At 42.0% G+C, this 18,650-nt stretch overlaps 1 protein-coding gene across 1 annotated transcript; it reads right to left on the bottom strand.

Annotated features, from left to right (window-relative positions):
• Window positions 1-1,986: 1,986 nt before the first annotated feature.
• LOC101172028 lies at window positions 1,987-16,229 on the bottom strand. Its single transcript, XM_023949030.1, has 14 exons — window positions 16,175-16,229; window positions 13,039-13,919; window positions 11,804-11,899; window positions 11,501-11,731; window positions 9,815-9,962; window positions 9,696-9,722; window positions 9,072-9,620; window positions 8,924-8,990; window positions 6,628-7,216; window positions 6,436-6,531; window positions 6,131-6,364; window positions 5,181-5,328; window positions 5,080-5,106; window positions 1,987-4,197 (listed from the first exon to the last, which is right to left on the bottom strand). Exons 2-14 carry the CDS (start codon window positions 13,915-13,917, stop codon window positions 3,674-3,676), a joined length of 3,615 nt encoding a protein of 1,204 aa, XP_023804798.1. The 5' UTR covers window positions 13,918-13,919; window positions 16,175-16,229; the 3' UTR covers window positions 1,987-3,673.
• Between the last annotated feature and the right edge of the window lie 2,421 nt (window positions 16,230-18,650).

The raw sequence follows: 18,650 nt of genomic DNA, 5'->3' as shown, positions 1-18,650 counted from the left end.
GTCTTTATAAATATCTATCTGTAAAATCATAATAACATGAACTGAAAGTAATAACAGCAGCGTTATTTCAATAAAATAAATCTCACATAAACTATGGGTAAAGTTAGCTCAGGCAGTAGAGCGGGTCGTCTAACAACCAAAGGGTTGGCGGATCAATCCCGGCTCTCCCCAGCCAACTCCTGCCCCCCCAAGCGCAGCTACTCTGCAGCTCACTGCTCCCCCTAGGTGATGGGTTAGAGTGCAGAGAACAATTTCCCCACAGTGGGATGAATAAGAAGTAAATTAAACGTTAAAGAAAGTTTGGTAACGGCCTCTGTACTGTTTTTACTATTTACTATAAAAGAGGACTGGGCCAAGCGTGAGACGTCACCCGTAGAAAATGGTTTACTTCTGGCTCCAACCAAATGAAGTCAAATCAGGTGCCATTTCTCCGCAATTCGGATGCTGTCATTTAGAGCTAGATGATGTCAGTAAGCAGTCCGACTCGGTCTGGGTCCATGTTTCTATAGGAACTACTGTCGCCAATTAGGAGTCACCGATTCCACTGAAAGCCGGTTGTCGAGAATCCGTTAAACAAACGTTTTGAACGTTCAAGGTTGGAGGGAAGCGGGTATCACAGGCTTTTACTAAGGTATCGGATTTGTCAGTTTATAACTTGATTAACTTGCATTTGACACGTTCTGCTTGTTTTGTTTTTGGTTTTCACTTTGTGATCCTGTGCAGGTCTGCTGTTGCATCTCCTTCCTGCTCCGCCCACTCACCTGTGCTTCCTGCTGGAGTCCACAGCTAGACCTTGTTAGTTGATTGAGTTGTCTGCCAATTTAAGCCACCTTGTTTTGAGCCTGTGTTGAAGTGTTTTGTGTGCTGTCTTGTTTAGTGTTGCAAATGCAACTTCATGGTGTTGGTTTGCTGTTGTTGAACAGACTTCAAACTTGCCCTTTTTGCATTAAGTCTTACTCTGCATCTAGGTTTTTGAGCTGTAAACCGTAACAGAATTAAAGAAAAAACTATAAAAAAAATGTTTTGAATTAGCAATAACACGTTGAAAAATATATCAGAGCAAGAATGTTTTTTTCTGACCAATAGAATGACTAAATAATAGCTCTTTATGTCTCTATAGTTAGTCAAAGTCTATGGGATTTTGACATTGATCCCAAAACTATCTATTACTTCCTGAATGCAACGGAAGGGGGAGGGGCTACTCAGTCCAGTTCTCTTATACAATCAAGGACATTGACACTGACCAATCAGAGGCCTCAATAAAAGTATGTAGTGCTCACTGGTCCCCAGATCTAACATCTAAAACGCTTGATTGACAGATTCTCCTGAGCCCCACTTTAAAGTGGTAGCGGTGTGGACTTCCAACTAGCTCACTTCTGATTGGCGAGAGTGGTTGCCATAGAAATGTTGACTCAGACAGACTCGGACCAATCAATGGTGACTGACGTCGTCTGGCTCCAACATGGAGACAAAAAATAACGATAGAATTGTCTTCATTAGGTTGAAGCTGAATTTAATCGATTTCTATGGGTGATGCCACACTCACTCAGTCCAGTTCTCATTTACAATTATTAGAAAGAAACACTGAGGACATCACCAGCAGAGAGCATGCTTGACTTGCTGGTTCATTTATTATTATTTTAGAAGGGTTCTACATTGCTTCAAAAAAGATATGTCGGTAACAGTTGTTTCTTGTGAGGTCTGCTGATTTTTGGTTTGGGTTTAGAGTTCATTTTGTGTTTCTGTGGTTGCAGTCCACTTCAGGCGACCGATCTTATACTTATCTAGTAAACTAACATTAACAACAAGATTACTAACTTCTATTTAAAAAAAATCAATTTTGTTGAGTTTTCTGAGGTGCTCTGAGGTGATCTCAAGGCGACACTCAAAAAAAAAAAATAAAAAAAAAAGAAGACAATCCTTAAATTAAGTTCTAACTCACCTATCAACATTATAAGCTGGAAAATGTTCTATGACGACTGAAGATCACTGAGGGAGGCTCCCATCATCCTTCTGCTTGCACCCTGCTGGACTGTTCAACTTTCTAGTCATAGCCAGTGTTTATCACGTGTGGTTGTGAGCACCATTTCTTTTTTCTCACAAGTGATATCACACCTTTAAATATAACACCATCACAACAGAAACAGACAAACAGCAATGAAGATGTTCAGAAAACTCAAACACCACAAGCTTTATATAGTAAGCAGGTTGCACAACAGAATGTTTTTGAGAGAAGAAGAACCACAGTGAAACACGGAAATGCAAAGCATAAAGGAAACAGCTTCATGATTTAAAATTAGGATTCCTCTTTTGCAGATCTGACAGTTTGCTTTTAGACCACACCTGTTGGTGATCTTTTCCTGAGCTCTTCCTTCAAAACCACAAGCACTGAAATCAGTTTATGACAGATGACCATCCAGGGAAAAACCCCTTCAGGCTGCCGTTTTGTCCTCTAAAAAGTCCAAACCTTTGCATTTAAAATATTGCCTCCATTTATATTAGGGTCCTTATGTAAATGTTAAAACACATCACACATTTCAGCCCTGGTTTCGTCTGATAACCAATGAGCTTCAGGGTTCATTCAACAACTGATGGACAGCTGTCTAACGGAATGGTAACTCTGAAGGTTTTACAGATTTACAGATGTTGTTGATGTTATGAACATCCTGTGAGCTGCCCTCATATTTTTACCTATTTAAAAACATTTTATGTCACTATAATCAGATTTACCAGTTTAGACCAGGCTTAAACTAAGATTATTTTGCGATTGACAAACTTTCTTAAAATTATTTTTCTTGCAAGACAGAAAAAAATCTTTAAAAATTTCTTTAAACAAGGGACTTTTTACTTTCTTAACATTCCGTTTTTGTAGTTTTTAATTATAAAGTGGGTGATGTGGGTTGGTGGATCTGGGATAGTGTCACAAGAAAAGGCAGAGGACTGGATCCAAGTATAGCAGGTTAATTAGCTCAGCTAAAAGTCCACAAAGCTAAATAAAACCAAATAAATCCCAGATTGATTTTTTTTTCATAACATGAAAATACAATTGTCTTCAGAGCGAGAAGAGCGCAGAACACAATCTCCCAACCTACTTCTCTCAATTTGATGCAAACTTGGATGTAACTGTTGCAATTTCTCAAAAGACCACTGGAGGTTGGTTTCAAAAGTAATACATTTCTTGTTCAACCTAGCATTAAAAAGTCAGATTAATCACCAAAAATAAAAATACTTATGCGCGGACTCAACATTGTCATTTTTACTTTGACCTGCCTGATTGACCATTCAGAAATCGCTGTTGAGGCAGGCATCATCCCGTCAACCCGTCTCAATTCAAGCTTAATTTTTTCCAAGAGATCATCTGTATTTCTCTCAATGCTTGACAACAAGAAACTCAGTTTTGTCCACTAAGTGTAGCTGCTAAACTCGGAGGGTTCAAAGGTTGGTCGAGGCTGCAGCACCAAAGAAAAACAGAGTTAAACATGCAGAAGACTTTAGAAAAGAAAACGTTATGGGTATAAATATGTGTCTGTTTTATATTGTGTATAATTTCTTACATTAACCTGTACCAATGTCATAAATGTTCTACAAATGATCATGTTCTTCTACAACCTGCTGTCCTGTTAATTTAACTTTTGTCTTGTTGGACAGTTATTAAGGAATTTAAAAAGGATCCTTAATTGTGCAGAACTAGGGATTCAGATTTCTTTGTTTTGCTGTAGAGATAGAAATATGGGAAAAGTTTTCCGGTGAACTCCACCCCCAAAAAAGAATGAATGTGCTGCTTCTCTCCCACGTCATAGAAGGACACCCTCCCTTCTTCGTAGTCCAAATACACGCCTAGGTTTCTAGGCCTGGGACACAGATGGAGAACCTTGTAGGGTGTACCATGAACCTGGTAGTCAAACCCCCGCTTTCCAATGGCAAAGAAGCCGTTCTCTTTTTTTAGAGCTGCCCGTCCAGATCTATCAGCTGTCTCTGCAGCAACACCTACGTCCCAGATGTTCCTCATGCCCACTTGGACCTCCCAATAGTGCCGGCCAGAGGAGAAGCCCTTTGTCCCCAAAATCATGGGCAGGTGGAACTTCTCTGTGTCGTCAGATGATGATGAGTAGATTATTTTAGGATGCTTTAAACGTTTTCCAAAGTCAGACACCACAAGGTTTCCACCAGCAGTAGACGGGTCAAACGTCACCAATTCTAAATGGAAAAAGCAAAATATGTAATAATATAATACAATTCACATTATTTTATACCATTGTTCGGTTGAATACTCGATTCTGATTGGCTATTGGGTTTGGAATTAAAAAGTGACAATTCACATTGAGAATACACACCTAAAAAAGAAGTTATGGTCATATAGCTTAAATGTTCCATATCACTGCGCTGGCTTCTTTAAAACAAATTTTAACTTTATCACCTGGACATAAACAAGCAGTAAGAGATGAACGTTCTCTCTGAACTGATGCTTTATTTATCATCAAATTATTGTGACGATCAGCACATATTCCCTTGCCGCACAGTAACACAACCTGCCGCTGTAATTTTGTGAAGAAAGAATCTAAACCGAAAATATAATAAGAATAAAGTACTTAAAACTGGTTGAATATCTATTTCTTTTGTAAATGACCATTATCAGAAATTAACGCACTTCCTGGAAAGCAACCGTCCAACGCTTCAGGCTTCCACGGCGTGTGATAAAATGTTTCCAATTATTAAAGCATTAATACTACTGGAGCTGCAGGACAAGCTGAGCCCGTCTGCTGTCAACACGTCCTGCTTTAGGCAGAATTGAGGGTGGAGAATGCCAGCAACCTGTTAATTGTCAACTTCTTAACAACATGAAATGAAATCAAATCTTTTTCAGATCAGTGAATTAACTGCCATCTTTACTATTTAACTTCAGAGATTAAACTTGTTGACTATTCCAGAGAGACATTTCTACATCTACTGTACCTCTTTGAGTCAGATTTTGAAAGGTTTGGGGAGACTTAAACATTTCCTTTCTCGCGCAAGCAGGCGTTGGATGGATAGTTCCTGTATTATTAGATCTAGTATTATTTCTTAAGTTAAAGATCTCACCTTTGTATTGGCGCAACCTACTCAGCTCTGAAAAAGATGAAAACAACCGTTACTGCACAGTCGTGACGGAGAGAGAAGAAAGCAGCGCAGCAGATGTTTACCGGTGTTGGTCCGAGTTCTCAGTTCAGCTCCAAAAACATCCATGATGTGACTCACAGCTCTCCTCACTGTCTGCACGCACAGGTCCGAGTAAACTCGAATCTGGGAGCAGTCCGTCTGATCAGAGATGGTCTGCAGAGACTGTAGGGTCTGAAATGATTGACAAGATGGTGAGAAACTTTCCCCTGTGCTGAGCAGACAAGGGCAGGTTGCATGTTTGAATCACTGATGGTCTGCTTTACACTTTCCAAAGAGTCTCAGCATTTAAACAGAAATGTAGCAAACAGAGCGTATGTGATGCAGCATGTTTGAATTTAAAACTGATTTCATTGTCATTTGTGCTACTCAACCCTTTTTAGTTCAAACATCATGTTCTGGAGTTTCCTCTCAGATCTGCTGGGTTTAGGAACCACCAGGTGGGATTATAAATACCCAAAGCATTGGGTGGTTAATAAACCAGCACCTTTAAATCAGTTCTATTGAGTGTAAGGAGGTGAGAACACAAGTCATTTGGTCATTTCTCTTGGTTCTGGTCCAAACTAGCTAATAAACTAGTTTTCTGAAGACTGTTCCAGTCATTTACCATGTAGGAGATGAGGGCATGAATCAGCCTAAACCTGGACATCAGAAGTCTGAGTCTCTGTTTGACTGAAATAGAAAAAAAGGATTTCATTTCAGGCCGAAACTCGGCTCTGAGTTTATCACGAGTCAGAAATGTCTAAATAAAGTTGTGTGTGTGTTTCCTGGGTAAACCTGTCCCTGTCTGTGAAAATGTACAAATTGTTTGTGTTCCTTTTTCTGCTTTTCCACTGTAGTTTCATTTAACGGAAATACAGTCAAATACTGAAATGACAGATAAAATGATGATATGAAATGATGATAAAATACTGTGATGTACGCTGATGGTTCAGTTGCAGAGCTCATGAGTCGGTGCTCTTGAGGAAGAACTGACCTGCAACATCCGTAGGGAGTCTTGGTTTTGTGAGAGCTCCTGCAGCTGCGTGTCTTTCCTCTGCAGCTCTGTGATTTCCTCCTGCAGTTTTCCAACAATGGCCTGCATCTTCTCCTGAGATTTGCTCAACTTTCGTTCTATGTTGGATTTGAGCTTACTTTGCACATTCTGGACATTTTCCATCAAAGCAGTAAAAAGTTGCTCAATGTCTTCCAAATCTTTTTTTGCTTGTACCTGTTTTTAAAGAAAATGTTTACACACAAAAAACTATTTCCAGTGAGAAACATGTTTGTCTGCACACTCACTTTGCTCATTTCTGAGATTTCAGTGACTTCTTTTATCTTTTCCTTTCTCTCATTGATCATTTGTTCGATCTTTGCCTTTGTGGATTCGATATTCTCCTGAAACATACATCAAAAGGAGAGAAAATCTGATGAAATCTGGGATTTTATTTCCATTAGGCTCAGTGCTTCAGAGAAGAATAAGCAGTGTCTCACTCTCTGCTGAGCTGCCTCCTCTGCAACAGCCACAAACTGGTGGTCTTTGTGCTCTGCTTCGCTGCACAGCAGGCAGATGCAGACTCGCTCCTGCCTGCAGAAGAGCTCCAGCACCCTGTTGTGCTTCTCACACACCCTCTCCTCCAGGTTCTCCACCGGCTCGATCAGTCCGTGCCTCCTGAGGGCGGGGACTCTGTGGTGGGGCTCCAGGTGTGCCTCACAGTAAGACGTCAAGCACACCAGGCAGGATTTTGAGGCCTTGAGCTTGAACTGTGTGCAGATGTCACACATCACCCGCCACGGCTTGCCCTCATCTTCCATCACCTCCAGTTTTCTCCTCTTCACCTGGACTGAAATCTCTGAGATGATGGTGTTTGTGCAGAAATCTGGCCTGCTGGGGAATCTTTTATTACACCTGGGGCAGTGGCAAAGCTCGTTGTCGTCCCAGTGTTGACTCAGGCAGGTTCTGCAGAAGTTGTGACCACAAGGGGTGGTGACTGGGTCGGTGAAGATGTCCAGACAGATGGAACAGAGGAACTGATCCTCCGGCAAAGAAGCAAAAGCGCTGAAAGCCGACATTGCAAAAGCTCTGCAGGAAAAGACATTTTTATTCTCTTTCCGGCTGGGAAAAAGAAATATATTTGTTACTTTATGCAAGGATGCATAAAGTGACCCTTCCCCTCACACACACACACACCCACACAAACAGATTAATTTATGGTTAATATTTGCTCAGCTACATAGAAACACAAAGTTTTTATTCTGTTCCAAGAGGATTGATTACTTTCAAAGTATGGAAGCATTTAGGTTGCACAACTAAAAATAAAAGTCAATACCAGAAATGAAAAAAGAAAAAAGATGATGCCTTTGTTGACTCCAAAAATTAAATGAATAATCAATCAGCCAAACGTTTTTTTTTTTCTTTTTCTTTTTCTTCTTATTCTGTCGCTTAATTAAATGATAAAAAAATGGTATTTGACATTTCATTTTCAAAAAGTTCTCTAGTTATTGTCTAGCAAAATTTAATTAGAAATTTTAAATTTGAAAACTAAAATCGATTAACAGAAATGCTTTTTCATTTTCACAAAGTCACTGCATCAAATCAAAACTAAAATAAAAATCAATCCTCCAAAAGGCTTTTTCTTTTGCTACTTAAACATTGCACATTCTGTGACAGAATTAAGGCAAAAATGCAAAGTTTGTTACAAAGTATTTAAAGTTGGGCATTAAACACACAATAAAGTTAACTGCTGTTATATTTTATTATGAATTTGAAAAAAGCAAAAACAGCAGCAAGGCATGACTTGGCTGAAAAGAATGCAGACACGCCTGATGACTCAATTTCACATGAAGCCGGATGACAATCCATATATAGTTTTACTCTTGAAAATAAAAATGTGAAAAAATCCAATTAAGGTAGAACTCACCGTCCCGACACTTGTTGGTCCTGCAGCCGAGCTCAGATGACCGCCCTCTGCATAAGTAATGAGATGAATGTCTTCTTAGGAGGTTCTTGCAAGAGGAGGAGGGTGTGGTAAAGTTACATAATTTGACTGAAATGAAACTTAAGTGTTTTTTTTCCTGAAACAGAAAGGAGTTCTGTCCAGATATTTTGTCAGAAATTCTTTATTGATGCACTTTTGTTTTTGCAGGAAATTTCAGTATCCAACATCCAACAAAAAAGATGTCTAAATCATTATATACCATGCATGGAGGCTCCTGTCATTGCTGTTTGAAGAGAAATCCATAAAACTAGAACGGCACTAAATGGGACGTTAAGTCCAGTAACCAGGTAAACTTATAATTACATTCAAACTACAAAACAGCAACTCTGAGGTTTTAAAGAAATACTTTTTTGGGAACATAACATATTTATTTAGTCGTTGTCAAATAAGCAAACAAAACAAAACAAATTTGTCTAAAACAACAAAATTCAAAATAAAATTTAGGATCTTACTCTGAATAATCATCTAGATTTACCCAAATGCTCAAACATCCCATCCATTATTAACTTGTGCTATCTTAGATGACCCCACCCTTACATTGACGTGTTCTCCCTACCATGACAAAGGTGGATAAAGGTGGAAAGATTTCATGTAATCCATGGACACCAGTGAGGATCACAAATCATTGAAGAAAAAAGGTTCAGAGCACTGTCTAGTGGGTCTAGATGACCCAACTCCCAACGTTAAAGTGCCTAGGATAGCACAAGGGTTACTGCTGTGTGTCCATGCGCGTTTTCTTCTATCTATCAAAACATTCCTGCAGAACTGTGCTGCTTTTGTGTGCTCTGCACCCAAAGATTGCAATTAAAGAGCAACTGCCTAATGTGTAGCTGCCCCGTTTGTTGTTGGTTCCACGGTCTGCAGGTAGAAGACACGGGAGGAATGGGCATGCGGGTGTCACACTTATCCATCCAGTCTGTCCTTTTTCACCTCCTTAGCTCTGCTTGATCAGACTTTTCTCACCTACAGGACTGATCACCATGGTCTCAGAGGCTTTATCGCAGCAGTAAAGGTAGAAGAAGGGACGAATCCTCTCTGTAAAAGAAGCTTCAAACGTGTAAATGTGGGTCCGAGCCTTCACGTCATAAAAAGACACTTGACCTTCCTCATAGTCCACGTACACCCCCACCCTCTTGGGCTTAGACTCAAGCGAAAGCTGCAGTGCTGGGGCTGTGGATACACGGTAGCCCTGGCCTTTTTTCAGGGCCAGAGCCCAATAGCCCTGGGTTGTACTGACAGAGATCCTTCCTTTCCTGTTCACCGAAGACCTGGCCACACCGATGTACCAGTCGTCTTTGTCCCCCACCTGGACCTCCCAGTAATGTCTGCCGGAAGTGAAGCCCTCGCGTCCCAGCACTATCACCACAGTGTCAAAGCGATCAGGGTGGTCGGGGAGGTCCTGCCAGGCCCCCAGGTGCCTCACCTGACGCCGATCCTGAGACAGCTGCAGCCATGGGTTGGCCGTGTCGGGGTCCAGAGTCACGTCCACTGTGGAAGCAAAACCAGGACTTTGTTCTGTCATGAATGACTACAACGCAAAAATCTGTAGATAAAAACAATCACCTGAATATTTCTGAGCCTTTGTGATCTCTGTGGAAATCAGAGAAGAAAAATCCATTTTAACTCCAAATTCACTACATTATTGACAAACTGTCACATTTTTAAAAGGAGAATTTTCCCACCATTTTCTAACAGTTTGTCAATCATTTCGGTCAGGGTAGCCTCCAGGTGGCAGACGGTTCTCCGGATCATTCCCACACAGGTGTCAGTGGGAACGCTGGTCTCAGACCAGTCCTTCACAGATGGGGGAGTGCAGAGGGCAGGGAAGCTCTGAGGACCACACCAAAACATCTCAGACCACATTATTTACAATTCTGAACAACACAGGAGCAGGAAAAATGTGTGAGGGAGAAGTTTATAACGTGCAGAAATTCAAGAGAAAAGTCAGGCTCACATTTTATACAGTAACTACTATAAAATGTTGCTCAAGGAAACAATTCATAGTTTGCAAACAGCAGCACCTAGTGGCCAGAAGTCATTTACATCATAAATAGATTTTCATTAGTGGTATTGGCTGAACTGAACTTATCTGTGACTTTGACTGTTCTGGTCGTATGATTGGGTGGCTGCATCCTCACATGTCCATGTTGGTTCTTCAATCAATCAGCTCTCAAAACCTTATTCAGTCTTTACTGGTTCAACATCATGGTTTTTCAGTAATGTTGATGAACAGATCGTTCTGGTGTCTTATACCATACTCGATTCTGATTGGCTGCAGGGTGTCCATTAAAAAGTGACATACAGTGATAATGGACACCTGAAAAAGAATTTCTGGTGAGCCTGAATCTTCTCTTTTGTTGTGCTGGCCTAAGCACCAGTTGGTAACAGGAACAACAGAAATTTGAAACATATTCCACATTTATCACAACAACAAGACAGTAGAAAAGATCTAGAAAACTACTTGTGGACCTTGTTTCTTTTAAACAAACTTTTGCCTCATCATTTGGACAAAAACAAGCATGAAGAGGTGAACCTTTCCTCTGACATCATGCTTTCTTGACGTTTAGCTGACATACGACTTTCCTCTGCAGCCGTAGAGCAAGGTCGGTGCAGACTCAGTACCCATTACCATGACAACACATCATAGCACATGTCAAATAGTCTGCTCTCTATGAAAACTGGTTTAATCAATAAAATAGCCAGATTAATGCACTACTAATTGATTAAGTATTTATTTATTTATTTTGTAAGTGACCATGGTATATCATTAACTTTGAGGTGTCCATTATCAGAAATTACTGGACTTGCGGCAGCAACCTTCCTCCCATTGAAGTTGGACTGTTCACGCCTCAACCTAAGAAGATCACAAAGATCCTTTTGTTTAATGTGAGGCCTTCTGCATGACGGCTTCAGTGTTCTGGCATTGTTTTAGCTCAAAAGCTTCAAAAAAAGTACCAAGTGTAGTTAAAATTGCAAAGAATGCAAACAATAACCCAGTCCATAGAATCTATGTGTTTCACTGCAATCTAAATGTGCAACTTAACTCACCAATTCAGAAATTCAAAATCTGAACTTTGGGAAACTGAAGTTTATAATACAGTGATGAGAAGAGGTTTTAGGCCACTCTCCAACAACCAAGCTTTACCGCAGAGGAGGGTCTAAGGGCAGGAATGCCCAGTTTAGTTTAGTCTGTTTAGTTAGTATTTTCCTATTGAATTCTATGTATTCATGATCCTTTTGATTTTATGTTTTTCCTTACAATTACTGGTACGAAGCCCATTGAGACGACTCTTGTTGTGATTTAGGGCTATACAAATAAAATTGAATTGAAGTGGGGGGTCAAAACTGCAACTATGTTCTCCTCAAACCTGTAAGAAGTGAATGTGATCGGTCCGAGCCACGTTTTCCAGGTCTGCGTTCCTCCTCTTCAGCTCAGAGATTTCCTGCTCCAGCTCGGAGATGAGGCCCTGGGCACGGCGCTCTGTCTGCCTCTGCTTCTCCTCGATGGCCACAACCAGCTCGGCCTGCGCCCTCTGGATGGAGCGCACCAGCTCTGAGAAGACCTGCATGCTCTCGTCCATCTCTTTCTTTGCACTGGCCTGAAAGTTCAAACACAAGTGTTGGAAACCAAGCGTGGTCCAAGTCTTCCATGCACGTTTTTGAAAACAGACTTTGTTCAGCTCCAGGGAGAGTTTGATCTCTTCCACCTTGGTCACTCGGTCCTGGATCATCTGCTGCACATCAATCCCCGTTCTCTTCAGCTGTGCCTGCACAGGAAGGGGAGAAAACAAGTTAAAGCTGATATATTTGATGTTATGTAGTTGTTCATTACTACATGCAGTGAGTGGTTTTGCTCTGAGTTATGAAAGAACAACCAAACAAAGTTATGAAAAATAAACGGGTTTAGAGCTAAATATGTTTGCACGTCACTTGCCTGTCGCTTTATAAACTTTATAAACACTTTTTAAACTGCACCAACTCACTTTTTGTCTGTAAGATTGTGAAGGGGAAAATGTGAGCAACAGTATCATCTATGAAGCAAATGAGCTGACTAAAACCTGTTCAGGTGTTAAACCTTTTTTTAAATTTTATCTTTTAACTGGAATTTTTAAACTAAGGATGCAAAGACCAGTCCCCTCAGTCCAGACCTCCTAAGCTACTTTTCTCCGTATGGAGGAGCAGGTGATCCTGGGCTTCAGGACATCCCAGCACCCTGGAAGGAAACTCTTTTCCTTTATTTCAACCGCTCGTTCATATCCACAGGTAGGTGTAGGGGTCATGGTCATTTGTCTTTAAACTCTTCTTTCTGGAGGGACATTCCCCCTTTTTTCAGTGGAGAACCATGACCTCACATCCTAGCTGCTGACCTTCAGAGCGACTTTGATGTCTGACAAAGCCAAAAGTTTTGTTTTTTTATTCAGATGCACTCTAAAGTTACATTTATATCGCCTTCAGCAGTTCAGAATGTTCCTACAAATATGCTTTAACAAACAAATTCTACCATTTCCTTTGAATTCTGGGTAATCTTAAGGAAACTTTATCTCACATCTGACCAGAAATCAAGTCCTGGTGGGACCTGCACAAAATCTACCCGATACGTGTCTCAGTGTTTTTTTATGTTTGTAGTTCTGCAGAGAAATGTCGATACTGTTTTTTTTTACCCAGCAAATATTGCTTTTAACTAAAGAATAGTGTTCAGTTTTTTGCCTAAATGAGTTCTCTTCTTTCATAGAAGTTTTTGGTATCAGACCTCATCAGTTCTGAAATAGGAGTCGTGGTCTTTGCTGGTTTGTCTTTATTTAGTCTGCTGACGCTGCCGTCTCAGCAGAACTCTGCAGATGCTCTTAGTTTATCTGAACCTTGGAACCGTGGAGCGGAGCGTGTGGGTGGTGTGGTGGCCCCCCACCTTCTTCTCTGTCCACTCCCTCTCCACGGGAACGGTGTAGTGAGCCCTGTGGTCAGTCTCCGTGCACAGCACACACACGCACGTCTGGTCCTTCTTGCAGAAGAGCTCCAGCAGCCGCTCGTGCTTTGGACACATTCTGTCCTCCATGTTGGCCACGGGCTCCATCAGCTTGTGCTTGGTGAAGCGGGCGGCGTGGGAATTCAGGTGCTCCTCGCAGTACGAGCTCAGGCAAACCAGGCAGGACTTGACTGCTTTGGGCCGCCCTTCTCCCAAGCAGACATCGCAGAGGACCTCCTCCCAGAGAAGAGGGGATGGGGAAGGAGGTGAAGGTAAGGACAAAGGAGGTGAAGGGGGAGGGGACGTTTCTGGTAGAGGTGGTGCAGGACCCTCGACTACAGTTTGGAGTAAGGTTGAAGGAGATGCTTTGGAGGCCACCTCCGGAGGGATTAAAGGGGGCAAGTCATCTTGCTTCTTTCTCAACTCTTCCTCCTGTTTTTGCTTAAGCTCCTCTACAAGCTGCTGCTTCTTATCCTCCTCCAAAAGCCTCTCCTCATCCTCTTTTTTCCTTCTCTCCATTGTCCACTTCTTTGCTTTCCCCTCTGCTGGTTTGGTGCTGGCCTTTTCCTCCATGCTCTTGACCCGGATCTGCTTGAACTGCTCGGCGATTTCCCTCAGGACCGTGTTGACGCTGATGTCTGGCCTCTTGTAGAAGGACTTCTTGCACATGGGACACTGATACAGAGGGCTGGTCTTCCAGTATCCCAGAATACAGTTCTGGCAAAAGTTGTGTCCACAGGGGATAGAAACAGGGTTGGTGAAGACGTCCAGACAAATGGAGCAGTGCACCTGCTCTTCAGACAGATTCCCAGTGGCGGCCATTCCTGCACGGCGGAGAGGCGGGTCAGTGTCAGCGCAAGCAAGCAGCTTTAACACCAAACCTGCTGTGATGTTGAGGGAACAGTCAATGCATTAGATTTAATTCAGAAACATTCTTTTTGTGTACTGAAAATTATCAAATAAGTCCCAATCAAGCCCCCACATTCCATCCCAAATATTGAAGCAAACCCCAAAATAGTGTTGTTCCTTCAATGGCCACTAGAGGCAGGCTTCAGCAGTAAGCAGTTTCCCAATAACTCAAGTGTTGAACTGCTGTTTCTTTATTTCTAACTGTGGAAATTTTGATGGTGGAGGTTTTCCTAAATACTGTGATTGTTGTTTCACCATTTGGATTCAGATTTGTGCATAATCAGGGATGTGATGTTTTTGATTGACATTTCCATCACTGTAACCTGCAGGCCAAGAACAAGCCAGTTTCCTTGACTTTAGCAATGTAGCTGTCCTCTGTGGCTTGAGGATAAAACTGTTTCCAGGGCAACCCATGATCATTATGGAAGATTAAGATGAACTCTTTTCTACTGGAGCTTTAGCTCAGGTGTTGACATCCTTTCAACCAACATAACTCTTCAATCATTTACACAGTTAACGTATACTGTGGATTTAGAAACAGAGCAATGCACCGTTGCGCCGTTATACAATACTTAACGTTAGTAATGTGTTGCATTACTGTGCACAGCTGATATGAACCCTCGCTATCTCCACATCTCCACGACAGAAGCAGCTGAGTCACGTTGATCGCATAAGTGTTCGAAGAGTAACAGTATATCAAAGAGTGTGTGCTATGTAGGTGTTGCAATAACAGTACCAGTGTTAAAGGGTTAAAGTGTAAATAAAACGTTAAAGACAGATCAAGTCAAACATCTATAATAGCAACTTAAAAAATTTTGGTTTGACCTAGAATCATTTCAAAAAGGTTTAAGATTCAAATAAAATGTTTAAATTCGTTGTATTTGTTGTGGTTCTGCTGCATCACAGTGTTTCCTAAATGGCCACTAAAGACTACGATTGGTCTGTATTTCAAATGTCACTTTGAAGAAAAAAAGATGTGTTAATAATTAATTTTACAATTCTAAATTATTTTTGCTTTGTGAGGTAATGAACCAATTTTAAAATAATGTCTCTATATAAAACATAGGGAGATTAGAGCCTTTGAGAGAATAAAATGAAAGGGTAAATAATTTTAGCTATTTTTTTCTGACTTTAGTTTAAGAATTTCAGAATGAACAAAAACTTTAAAATTCTGATATTTAAATTAGAAATATAAAATTAAAGTCAGAATTTTAAAATTAAAATCGGGGTTTTGAGATTGAATACCAAAATTCTGGGATTAAAGTCAGAATTCTGAGATTAAAGTCAGAATTCTGAGATTAAAGTTAGAATTCTGAGATTAAAGTCAGAATTCTGATATTAAAGTTAGAATTCTGTAATTAGAGACCGTCCTGTAAAATTGTAGTCATAATTCCTGTATTCAAACAAAAGTTCTGAGATCAATGTCAGAATTCTGGAATTAAAGACAGAGTTCTGTGAGACCAAGTCCAGAATTCAGAGATTAATGTCAAAAACTTCAGATTAAAATTGGAAATCTTTAAAGAAGAAATACTCAGATTTCTTTTTATTACTGACCTATCTTTTTTTATCTAAATGGTTTCACTCCTGTAACATACCTGCAGAGGTTCTATTGATTTTTCTGGATTCCTGGAACTGTTTCCGCTTGGCAGTCTTTGCTGCTCTCTGGTGGTCAAGAGTTTACCACACCGTTGACCTTTCTAAGATTTATCAATTCAGTCACAGTTTCTTCACATAAACCCCCGGAACACATTAAATAATCTTCAGTATATATTTCAAACTCAGGAAGCTGGATTTTAGGGTTAGAAAAGTTTCTCATGAAACTGTCCGATCTGTGTTTGAGCTCCAGCAGATCCCTAAGGCCTCGGGTTCATGACACACAAAGTTATGAGTCCTCCAAAAATAAGCTTCAATCTGCTCTGACCTGCTTTTTCTAAACCTTCTTTAAAAGTCCTTTCCTTCAACAAGTTGTCAAAACGACATCAAACTGATTTGAAGATGAAGGTTCTCCGAGTGGTTTCAGCTTCTCTGAAGCCAAACTTGGAGGAACAGAAGAGAAGAGCTGCAGTTTCTGAGAGAATCTTCCCCTTCAGTAGTCATAGAAAAAACAACAGAAGCAACAAACCACGAAAGGAGGTAAAGAAAAGACACGAGACGCAGAAAAAACACTCACCAGAGAGCAGCTGCCTCCAGGCCCTTCTGTGCACTGACACATGAGACCTGCTTCTGCTCCCCCAGACCCAAAATACAACCCCCCTCCCACCTCCGTTTGCGCCGGACAGAAATGTATCCTCTAAGGACGGAGAGCTGAGCAGAGTTTGGGTTTTGGCAAAGCTGCAATGTGGATCCTGACCTCATTTACAATTTTACCTATTATATTGCAATATTATCGTCATCAAAACTAAAGGAAGGGCCTATCACGTTCGAGTACATGAAGAGAGGGATGTCCTAAGGTCACCTGTACATCAGCCTTCTTGTCTCTTTTGATACATTTTTCTTTACACTTTCACTCCCTTAGGTTTAATACAAATGTAATTACCCAATAAAAAAAAGTGTTTTTTTAACCTATTTTATTAATAGGCATCTTCTTCTGATTGATATCCAGAAGCAGACAGAGAAGGAAAACTTAAACTGAAGGAAGAGGGAAAATCTTTCAAATTCATCCTCATGGGCAGAGCTGGGGGGCGGGGCTCCCTTGCTCTCTCCCGACTTCCCACGAGGTGGGAGGGTGGTTGCCTGGAGCATGGGGTCGGTCTCCCTCTGGGTCCCTGGCTCGTGCCTTGGGTTGGGGAGAGGGGATGCCCGGAACTCCCGGGTGGTGGTGGGCGGCTCGTCTGGGGCTTGGGGGGCTGTTGCGGGGGTGGGGTGGAGAGCTATCCCACTCGCTGGGCTGGGGCTTACACTCTCCGTGCACCTATGCCTCCCTGCTCTTTGGCGTTGGGGGCCATGGGGCGGTCTTGCTCGCCCTGATCTGCGTGTTTGGCGGTAATTGAGTAAAAGTAACTTGTAACAACAGCCTATCTGTAGACTTTGCTTGTTGAGTGGATGCAGAGCAACGTCCTGCAGCAAAACACAGCCAGACTGAGATGATCTCTGACCCAAAGAAACACAGAGAAAGTGTTTATTCTGTCACCTTCAGTCTCTTTTTTTAAAAATCTACAAATCAAGATTAAAAAAAACGTGTAATCATGGACTCTAACCCATAAACTTTAACAGTCACAGTAAATCTAAAACATTAGACTTTAATCACCCTCCAAACAGAATTCAAATGTTTTACTGTCAAAGTCAAACCTATGGAGTCTTATCCTGCCAGAGTCTGTACTCTGGACTCAGAAAAGGTTCTGTAAAGCCGCTTATGGTTCATCTAGAACGCTCTTGCTTGGGTTCTGACTAAGACCAGGAAGTAGGACCACATCAGTCCTGTGTTCAGGTCTTTGCTTTCTGGTTTAAAGCAGTGGTCCCCAACCTTTTTGTCACCGCGGACCGGTACAACGCAAGACACGTTTACCGCGGACCGGGGTGGAATTTTCTCTTTAGTAATAATAATAATAAACGTAAATCCACTGTGTAATCATATGTAACTTTATTAGCAGTGTCCTCATAACGTCACACCAACAACGGAACATCACATGAGCAACATCGTTTTTACCCCAGCACACTCTGGTTGCTATGGTAAGTGTGACGGATGTAACAGAGAGAATCCGGTCACTTTTCAAAATAAAACGTTTTTTTCGGAAAAAAAAAAAAAAAAAAACACAATAAAATCGAAATTATTTTTTCTTTCTGTGCGTCCCGGTGCCAAAATTTGGTGGTTGGGGACCACTGGTTCAAAGGCTGTAACCCTTGTGCTATCATAGGCATGTTGACATTGGGAGTGGGGTCATCTAGACCCCACAAGACAGTGTGCTAAACCTCTTGTCACGGGGGGGAAAGGGAAGTACCCAGGCGCAGAGAGGAGAGGAGGCAGGAGGTTGCAGGGGAACGGGGTTTAATAACAAAACTAAAGAAAAACCAAAACCACTGCATACGGCAGGCTAGAAACTCGAAACACTAAAAATGCACTAAGCTCGAAAACCGGGGAAGAATACAATATGGACCAGCACAGGAGGAAGGGAAAGACAGGACTTAAATACAGCCAAGGCAACAAGACACAGGTGGAAACACTCAGGACTGATGGGGCAAGGTCAAACTCGAAACAACGGAACAGGAAATACTACAAAATAAAACAGGAAGTGAAACTCAAAACATCACAGAACAAAAGGAAACAAACCATAAGGGCAAAGAAACAGAAACCGTAACATCACCCCCCCCTCAAGGAACCGCACCGAGGTTCCTCAACGAAGCCCACGAGGAGGGGGTCCAGAGAACACACTGCCACATGCAGCAGAGTCCGGGGGGCGGCCGGGAGGCCGTTCAGTCCGTCGAAGCGGGTCCGGGGGGCGGCCGGGAGGCCGTTCAGTCCGGCGAGGCGGGTCCGGGGGGCGGCCGGGAGGCCGTTCAGTCCGGCGAGGCGGGTCCGGCCAGCAAACGGCTGGTGACTCGGGTTCACAGTCAGGAACTGGGGGCTCTGGGTCCGCGGCAGGCGGCTCGGAGACAGGGTCCGCGGCAGGCGGCTCGGAGACAGGGTCCGCGGCAGGCGGCTCGGAGAC

The sequence above is a fragment of the Oryzias latipes genome, chromosome 18 (assembly GCF_002234675.1).
Source record: "Oryzias latipes chromosome 18, ASM223467v1".
Taxonomy (NCBI): Eukaryota; Metazoa; Chordata; class Actinopteri; order Beloniformes; family Adrianichthyidae; genus Oryzias; species Oryzias latipes.
Note: the sequence above shows the minus strand (reverse complement) of the source record. Positions and strands in the feature narration are given on the sequence as shown.